Here is a 9,119-nt window from a genome sequence, read left to right on the forward strand (position 1 = left end):
GCCAAATCCCTCATTTCAAATATCTTTCATCCGTCTGCGGGGCGGCAATGGAGGGGATAGGGGGTGAGTAAGTCTTGTACACAGATCACTCATCTGGGATTCCAGTGGTTTAGAGAATTTCCGATGAGGAAACTCGGCCAGTGCAGGTTAGCAACCGGTCTTCAAGTTTTAGCTTTTGGACGCTTAGCGTGCTGAGAGCTTCAGTGATTCACTCTCCCTGTGTCACACAGCAGGATGTGATCAGAAGGACTTGTGAGGAAAATTTTCCCCGACTCCAAGGCCAGCCCAATCCATCCACTTCTCCACGCTGCTTTTCCCTATAGAATACCTACAGAACAAATGCAAAATAATTTTAGTGGGGGTGGTATGGAGAAAAGCACAAGCAACCAGGAGAGAGCAATCAGAAAGGCCTTCTTTAGAAAGGAGCACCTGAAATGCGCTTTTGAAAAAAGATAGAGGTCCCAATAGGTCATCTTCTAAAGAGGGGAAAAGAGGGAAAGAGTCAAAGAATGTAATTTGGGGGGAATGTGAGTATTCTAGGCCAATTTTAGCATGAGTGTGAAATCAGTCTGGAAAAGTAGGTTGGAATCTGATTGTGAAGGGTGTGTGTCAGTGACCTTTATATGTTATCATCGGGACTATAGGGAGTCAGTGAACCTTCTTGAGCTGGTGTGACATGCTTAGATGTGTGCTCTAGAAATAATAATTTATGCTTGCCGCCTAGGGGAAGAGGGTAGTGAAGGAGGGAGGGAGAAAATGTGAAACTCAAAAAAAAATTTTTTTAAAGAATGTTGAAAAGGTGTCTTTACATGTAATTGGGAAAAACAAAATATTTAAAAATTAAAAAATAGAAATATTTGACGGAAGTGGAAAATGAACTGGAGAAGGGAGACACTGGATGCTCACGAGACCAGTTCTGAGACTTGAAGTGTTCGGGTAAGAGGTAATAAAGGCCTAGACTAGGATGGTGAGGAGCAGTTGAATACAAGAGATCTTGTGGAAATAGGATCACTGGGAACTTGACACGTGATTGGATGCTGGAGTTAAGAGTGAAATTGGAAAGACAGCTTGAGATTTCAAACCTAGGTGAGTTAAATGATAGTGGAAGTGACAGCGGTGACCTCTATAGATCAGGAAATCGAGGCTCGATAGAAGCGTGATCTCCCCAGTAGAATGCTATATGGTTTGTAGAATTCAAACCCGGGTCAAGGCCCTCACTGCACCCCAGTTCGGCGATTTTAAGTCCCGCGTCTTTGACGAGTACTTAATATGCATTGTGGGGGAACTGTTATGTAACCGCGCCAACTTGTGTCAGGATTTCCGAAGACTGGAAGCTCCAGCAACAAGGCCAGCCTCGTCCCTGCACCTTCAGAGAGACTTCGCTGTCTCACCTCTCCTTCTCACTTTTCCTCTTCTTTCCTCCCTTTCCCTTCCCCTCCCCTCTCTAGGAGGCGGGACCCAAGCGGAACTACACAGCTCTGGTACTGGAACTCCAGAAAAACTGAAACTCCGGGGTCGCTGCTCCCGTTTAGCCGAGCGCCTCTTCCCCCTGACCCTGCTCCCCACGTTCATGTGTTTCTAGTTTTCTTCGATACACCCGCCAGCCCCAGCCCCCGGCGCCACGGTGGCGCTGGCTGCGGTTGGGACAGGGTCCCCACCCTCACTATCCCAGCAGCCTGTAATCAGGAGCTCTACTGACGTCCAGCTGGGGGCCAGCCCGGGTTCCCGCCCCGGCCCTGGTTTAGTCCGACTCGATTTTAATTCCCTTGAGGCGCAGAGATCTCGGGGGCGCCGCACCTGCCGGGCAGCCTGGCCGGATGTGTATAGGAGAAGAGAAGGGGCGGCCTGGGGAGAAGGGGACCAGACGTGCTAGAGACAGATGTGAGTTCTGGATTTACCCGTTTTGGGCTCCTTCCCTTGGGTAGGGAAGAGAAGAACAATATGGGGATGGGGATGGCGATGGGGACGGAGGTTCAAGAACCTTTACTCCCTGTTTAATCTGTTAGTCCTAGCTATGGGAAAGGCACAGAGGCAGACCTGATCCTCGGGAACTCACTGTCTGTGGCAGGCAGAGACTGGAAGCAACCCGGTAAGGCTTGGAACACCTGAGCCCCTGTCCCATCACTATTGTGGGGAGTGTGGCTCAGGCGGGCCTAGCTCGCGACCAGGAGGCAGGAGCACTCACTAGTGAGTTCCCCCAGGCTTCCCTAGTAGTCTTTCTTCAGGGTCTTGGTCTCATCCATCCCATTCTTTTTCCTTCCCCAGTATTCCGACCCCTCGGTCTTCCCCAACGTGCAGTCTTCCCCAGTACATCTCTGCCCCAAACCTTCAGTTTCTCCCAGTCTTCCAATATCCCAACGCCTCGGTCTTAAAGGCCTCCTGTCCCCGGTTCTTGCAGCCGCATAGTCTATTCTTCCAGGTCCTCAGCCCGAGTACTTTGGTTTCCCTATCCTATAATCAGTCGCTCAGGGCACCAGTCTCTCCCATCCTCCCTCTGTTTCCCAGTCTCCCGCGCCTTCCTACCGGTTAGGGTTATCTTGTCTCCCAGTTCCGCAGTCCTCAGACCCCACCTCCCTAGCTCCCGCCCCCCACCACAACCCCCGGAAAACAATGTCCAGCTCCCGGCCTCGCTCCCCTACTCCCATCCCTCTCTCCGAGGCCATAGGGTGTCGGGTTACAACGCCTTGGCTCACTCACTGTAACCTTGGGCCGTTTGAGGCTAGGGGCGGGAGGTGGGGGTGACCAGCTGGGTCTGTGCGGCTGCGAACAGAAGGCCTTAGTGCGGGGGGAAACGGGGGAGGGGGAAGGAGGGGGAAGTGGGCGCAGAGGGGGGGGGCGACGTCGCGAGGGCGGGGAGAGGGGGCGGAGGAGCTGCTTTCACAAAGTCGTTGTCCTCAGGGCTTCTTCAGACAGCCTGGGGCCCAGAACCTAATTGGGTCTGGGGGCCTACGAGACGGCGTTGTTTGCCCAAACGGGGTCCGAGCATCCCCACAAGCCCTAGTTGCCAATCCCCTAGGTCCCCGGCTGGAGCTGCAGCTGTTCTTTGGAGACCAAAAGGAAGGTGAGCGGGTGGGGGGAGGGAGCCTACAAAAATCGGAGAGGGGGGTGACGGACGATGGAGTTAGTCGTGGCGCACAAGCGCAACTCCATCCTCTGTAGCTCTCTTTCACTTGTCTCCTCCTCCCCCCCCTCCCCCCCCCCCCCCCCCCCCGTCCTACTCGTGGCAGTGACAGGGAATTGTTCTCCCGCCTGCACCACCCCCCAAAAGCAAAAGCCACGGAAGCAGAGCAGTTTCTTCTCCTTTTAAGTGGGTGAGTCCTGGTTTGTGACCTTAGAGGAGGCCGGCGACTTCTCGGGCTAGAGGTTTAGCAGAAACATCGAGGTGGGGCTTTGCCCTCCGAGTCCCGGGAGCGAGGTGCGCAGGAAGAGTCCATCCTGCAGGAAAGGGGGACACTGAGGCCTAATTTAGCCGTCATTTGTGAGGGGGGGGCTTCGTGAGATGGAATCGTTGAAAGGGACAGGGAAAAGGAGGCAGAGAGACAGGAGAAAAGTTTGGAAGCAGAAGTTGTGGATTAGCATCAGAAAATGTTAGAATCTGGAGGTTGTGGATGGAACAAGACTAGATTTGGGGGATCGATAGGGGGAGGGAAAATCTGAAGGATGGGGCTTCAGTTTGTAGGAAAAGAGGGTCAGGGAAGACGGAATGAGAGGGATCTGCCAAATTTCCTATTTGGCCCCTGACTTCCCTGACCCCTTTCCTCTTTCCCACAGTGTCCAAAAGGGTAATGTCTGGGCCACAGAGGGCTGAGTGACGGGCTCCGGTGACCTCCGATAATGTCTCGGCAGCCAGCGGCCCTGGCCCCGGCTCTGGCGGTCCTCTTGCTCCTGCAGCCCCTGCCCCCCGCCAGCTCCCGTCCACCCTCGGGCCCTGACTACCTGCGGCGAGGCTGGCAACGGCTTCTGGATGAGGGAGAGGGCTGTGGGCCCTGCCAGCCGGAGGAGTGCCCCACGCCGCGGGGCTGCTTGGCGGGGCGTGTCCTGGACGCGTGCGACTGCTGCTGGGAGTGTGCGAACCTGGAGGGCCAACTCTGCGACTTGGACCCCGATGGGCATTTTTATGGGCGCTGCGGGGATCACCTGGAGTGCCGCCTGGACGCGGGCGGGGACCTGCACCGCGGAGAAGTGCCCGAGCCCCAGTGTGTCTGCCGCTCGGGCAGCCCGCTCTGCGGCTCCGACGGGCGCACCTACGCACAGATCTGCAGCTTCCAGGAGGCCGCTCGGGCCTGGCCGCAGGCCAACCTCAGCGTGATGCACCCCGGACCCTGCGAAGCGGGTACGGCTCCCTGACCAGCCCCACCCCCACTCGATGCCAGCGCAGTCCGCTAATTGCAGAAAGAACCCCCAACCTCCATCTCAAACCCAGAACGGGGAATCCCCCTGAATTCCGTGCGGTGAAAACTCCTCTCCACCCCACCCCCGTTGTACCTGGAAACCGCTCCACCCCATTAATTCCCTACCCTGGAACATACTTCCCATTTTAATCTTTTAGTTTCCTCCCCATATTCTGACAGGAAACTTTAAATCCGGGCTTTAAGAACTCAGGTTCTACTTCTCTCTTTGGACCATGACCCCTTCCTCTTCCTTGCACTTTGGGGAGAGAAGAGTGAATTTTACTCCATTGATGCTCTCCCCCACCCCCATGTCTACTCTGCGTTTACCTCCCCTTTAGCTTCAGATTAATGGGGCCAGACTGAAGGCGCCTGTCCCTAGTACTGCATATTGGGTGCAGTGAAAGATCCATGCCCAATGATGCCAGAATGTTCTGGGTGTGACAGACGTACAGACAAACAAGCTGTGTCCTCAAATGATCTCAGAGACAGAGGATGGGGGAAGGAGGAGCAAGTGTAACCAGAGTCAACTTAGCTCCATTGTTCCTGGTATCCCTGGAGCCAGTGGGGAAGGGATGGGGGTGGGAGTGCAGCCAGGAAGGGCTCCTAAGCCCTAAAACTTAGAGCTTGAAAAACAGGAGTAGAGGGGAAGACTCAGACAGCAGAGTTAGCTCCCAGATTGTGTGATGAACTCGGTGCTGCCCCCACACCCAGGGGTTGGCAAAAGGTGTGTGTGGGTGCTCCTCAGACTGCCCCCCTCCCCCTCCTCAACCCATTCCAGCTCTAGGTTTGCTTTGGAGGATTTAGTGACTTTCTCTTCCAGAGGGGGGTTGGGCTCAGTGTTAGACTTGGCTGTGAGTCTACTGGCAAACAAACCCCAGGGGTCCTGGGGCCCCCCTCCTTTCCCCCTCCTGGCTTCCTGTCCCAGGGCCTCACTGGTGTCAAGTTTTCCCCTTGCCACATGGAAACCTGGAGGGGGAAGGGAGAGGATTCTGAGCAACTCTGTGGGAACCCAGCCAGGTGTAAATGGGGGTAGAAGGCAGGGGGAGGGAGCAACCAGGATGGACTCTGACACACTGGGATGGGAGAATGAATCCCAGAGCCATCAAGGGTGTGTGTGTGTGTGTGTGTGTGTGTGTAAATGGTATATTGGGGGTCAGAAAGACTGGATCCTAAAGTATTTCCCATGACCTCATTCTCACCCATAGAACCCCAGATCCTGACCCCACCTCGGGATGTGTGGAATGTGACTGGCCAGGATGTGATATTCGGCTGTGAAGTGTTTGCCTATCCAATGGCCTCCATCGAGTGGAGAAAGGATGGGACAGAGACGCTGCTACCCGGAGATGATCCCCAGATCTCTGTGCAGGTGGGGATATTAAAGTAGTGTGTGAGGCAAGAACACATCTCATCTCTTTAGAAAGGGGAGGCAAGGAGAGACCTCAGGTAGTCTGCCAAAGGGATATAGGAAACAGACTTCATAGCAGTGTGTGTTGGAAAGGGGAAGATTCCATGTCTGCAGAGAGTGAGGAATAGATCCCAACTCTGGGGGAAGGGGCAAAAGAACATTTCATTTCTATAGAAGGCGACAGACTTCATCTTTAGGAAAGGAGTGGGGGTGGGTTGAGGAAAAGGAGCAGACCTTTTAAGGATGGGGAGGGCTCTGCAGAGGGATCTCTGGGGGGTGAGGGAGCAGAGACACATTTCATCAACTTATGCCTTACTCCAGTTCAGGGGGGGGCCGCAAAGATTCGAAGTGACTGGCTGGTTGCAGATTCAGGCTGTTCGAATAAGTGATGAGGGTACTTACAGATGCCTTGCCCGAAATGCCTTGGGCCAGACCACAGCCCCAGCTAGCCTCACAGTGCTCACCTTGGGTAAGGGAAAACATTTTTGCTCTTCCCTATTTGCCCCGCCCTCCTTTTCTGATTCTTTATGTCCTGTGTTAGATGCCATAGAGGACAAGTTATGGGATGTTCTTGGAGCTGACTATGGAATAGTCCTGGGGGAAGGTGCATTTGTGAAAAAACAAAAACAAACAAACAAACAAAACCCTCCCTCTCTCCCTTGCTGATATACAGTGAACTTTCCTTTTATCCTTTGTTTTTACAGATCAGCTGAACAACAAAAGCATCCCTCTACTTAATTCTTTGAGCCCAACTCTTGAAGAGGAGGCTGACAGTGAAGAGGGGGATGACTATTACTAGCCTACTGTGGCTCCCTTAAATAATGCTCCCCGAATGGTTCCTGGACCAGTTACTTCAGCTTCCTTGAGCAATGACCATTCCCTCTCCTCCCTTTCCAAATGATATGGGAAGTGGAAGGCTGGGGAGGGTGTAGGACTTCTGATTTCCTTGAGCTGGAAACATACCAATCCCTTGGGATGGTGGTTGAGAGAAGTATTTTTAGTGACTGATTCCTTTCCTATCCACATGCCCAAAAAGAGGTGCTCTGGAGGAACAATGGTCTCTAATACAATCAGGGAACAAAAAGGTCTGGGAAGGTCTTTTATTGGAATGACCTAGATTCCGGGGGACCATACATTTAAAGGTAAAGATGGCACATAGGTACACAACCATGACTCTTACAGGAATCTGAGAAATAACCTAGCTCTGGAGCTGATGGTGATGACAGAAATCATCAGCCTCCTGGATCCATCCTGAGTAGTTATCCAGACTGGTAGGCTTTGGCCAAAAAGCTGATGAAATCCTTTAATTCTCAACTTGGGGTAAAGGGAGAGAGATACTTTAGTCAGAGTGTCTTGAACCCCCCCCCCCCACCAAAGTACACAAACTATCTTCACTCCTTTGACTTTACTGATTCTGCTCCTTTCCAACATACTTTTCCTATCCAGCTATCCTTTGTAGCAGAATATTCCCCCATGAAGCCTCTGTTCATACCACAAGATGTTGTCTTATATCCCACTCCCACAAGCTGTGTTTTATAACTTATTATCTGTGCCCATGTCTTTTCTGCTATTGTCTGTATAGGTCTCATTTCTCTTTTTATTTGTGTACATGTCTTAATCTCACTTACTAGATTGTGAGCTCTATATTAGACAAGGAAACCTTGATGTATAATTCACCTTTGTATTCCCATTCAGTTCCTAACCTTGCAGATACATAAAATAATGTTCAACAAATATTTGAATGAATACAGTGGATAGGCACAAACACAAAGGGAGATACAAACACATGTCAATAAGTGTGCATATGTAAACAGACATATGCTATATATAGATGATAGCCTTCTTCTGGCTCTAAATCCTATGATCTCATCTCCAGCATCCAAACCAATGACTTTGTACATAGGAGATACTTAATAAACGTCCTTTGAATGTTGAACAAGCTCCCTTATTTAGATACCGAAGACCAAATGTATACATGTAAATAGGCATCTGTGCACATCATCTCATTGAGTAATGCAATTAGCCTGGGGCTCCAGACACATGCTGACCAGATGATTTTCCCACCCCAAGAGAGACTCTGGGGTGGTAGAGGGAAGGTTTGGGTTTCTAGGGAGTTATTGAGTTTAAATCCTTTATGGGAATTTCTTGAGACTGTAACATGTCTTGCTTGCCTCCTCACCTAAACTGGAAAATAGATTTGGGTCCCCAGTCCTGCAAGGAGGTGTTTCCTTAAAGCATAGAGTGTGGTGTGGTTGGTGCGTGTGTGTGTATAGAAGCTTGCTCCAGGATAGTTGAATGAGATTCTCTTCAGATGTTCCCTGTCTAGGTAGTCTAATGGAGACTTCCAATCCCTCCAGAAAAGTGGATTCTCCCTGATTTCCATATTATGTCCTTTCTGAGACTAGGCTAGCTCTTCTAGCTCTTGATTCTGCCCATTCCATCCCCAATCATCTCCACCCTAACTCCAGTTTTCTTTAATGATAGACTAGACAAGAACAAAAAAAAAGAGTGGAGCATTTATTCTTTGCCCACAGATTTTTTTTTTGGAGGGAAGTGTGACCTGGAAAGTATTCCCAAATTATAGACATCCTCCTCACCCCCAATCTCTTTTCCAGCTGGAGCTGGAATTAAACTTGGCCCTAAAGCTGATGGTGAAGACAGAAATGGGAAAGACCAGAGTCCTCTTGGATCCCTGCCTGGGAGGTATCCAACAGGAGGGTTGGCTAAGAGCCTGAGGTAGTCCATTAGTATTCAATGGGATAGAGTTGAAGAGAAAGAAATGGTGGTGTTCTGACCCTCTATTTCACCGATGAGCCCCTGACCAGGGAAAGGAGAAAGTAGTAGACTAGGATGATCCCACACCCTTTTCTATAACTTTGTCTTCTACACCCCTTCACTCTGGCTCCTTTTTTGGTAGCCAGGAAAGGGAGTCCCCAGTCCTGGACTTAGTCTGCAGGCTGTGGCCTAGAACAGGGGCTCATAAGAATTTTAGGGTATTGTTCCTGGAGCCCTAGAGATACCTAGGCCCTAATATGAGCATGTGTGGCCAGATGAGTCCATCATAAAAACAGGCAAGTGTGTCATTGTGACAGGAAGTTCTAGAATTCAAGAACTATACGAGTTAGTCACTATTCTACCTCAGCTTCCTCCTCCTTCCTGTAAAGACTAGTGTAACCCTGAAGAAAGAAGGTGCTTCATTCACTGCACAGCTATTGGGTGCCCCTCGATGTTAGCTGCTGTATTCCTAAAGAAAAGAGCTGCACTGACTGAAAAGGTCATCTGTAGGGACTGGAACATTATTTAGTTACAGTGGGAAAATGCTT

At 51.0% G+C, this 9,119-nt stretch overlaps 1 protein-coding gene across 5 annotated transcripts; it reads left to right on the forward strand.

The window, feature by feature from the left end:
* The first annotated feature begins 1,351 nt into the window (after nucleotides 1-1,351).
* On the forward strand, nucleotides 1,352-7,753 carry KAZALD1 (Kazal type serine peptidase inhibitor domain 1). Of its 5 annotated transcripts, none has more exons than XM_031955717.1 (8): nucleotides 1,352-1,881; nucleotides 2,007-2,089; nucleotides 2,899-3,061; nucleotides 3,228-3,311; nucleotides 3,772-4,333; nucleotides 5,597-5,757; nucleotides 6,118-6,265; nucleotides 6,501-7,753. In XM_031955717.1, exons 5-8 carry the CDS (start codon nucleotides 3,835-3,837, stop codon nucleotides 6,593-6,595), a joined length of 903 nt encoding a protein of 300 aa, XP_031811577.1. In that variant the 5' UTR covers nucleotides 1,352-1,881; nucleotides 2,007-2,089; nucleotides 2,899-3,061; nucleotides 3,228-3,311; nucleotides 3,772-3,834; the 3' UTR covers nucleotides 6,596-7,753. The 5 variants fall into 5 exon arrangements, with proteins under 5 accessions (XP_031811577.1, XP_031811578.1, XP_031811576.1 ...); XM_031955718.1 differs by having other exon boundaries at nucleotides 3,017-3,061; XM_031955716.1 differs by lacking the exon at nucleotides 3,228-3,311.
* Nucleotides 7,754-9,119: the final 1,366 nt, after the last annotated feature.

Source organism: Sarcophilus harrisii, chromosome 2 (genome assembly GCF_902635505.1).
Source record: "Sarcophilus harrisii chromosome 2, mSarHar1.11, whole genome shotgun sequence".
Taxonomy (NCBI): Eukaryota; Metazoa; Chordata; class Mammalia; order Dasyuromorphia; family Dasyuridae; genus Sarcophilus; species Sarcophilus harrisii.

Excerpts from the sequence above, each read along its gene's own strand:
- KAZALD1 (XM_031955717.1), top strand. The coding sequence starts at position 3,835 with ATGTCTCGGCAGCCAGCGGCCCTGGCCCCGGCTCTGGCGGTCCTCTTG. Across the intron at positions 5,758-6,117 it reads ATCCCCAGATCTCTGTGCAG|TTCAGGGGGGGGCCGCAAAG; the intron begins GTGGGGATATTA and ends GCCTTACTCCAG. Across the intron at positions 6,266-6,500 it reads CCTCACAGTGCTCACCTTGG|ATCAGCTGAACAACAAAAGC; the intron begins GTAAGGGAAAAC and ends TTGTTTTTACAG.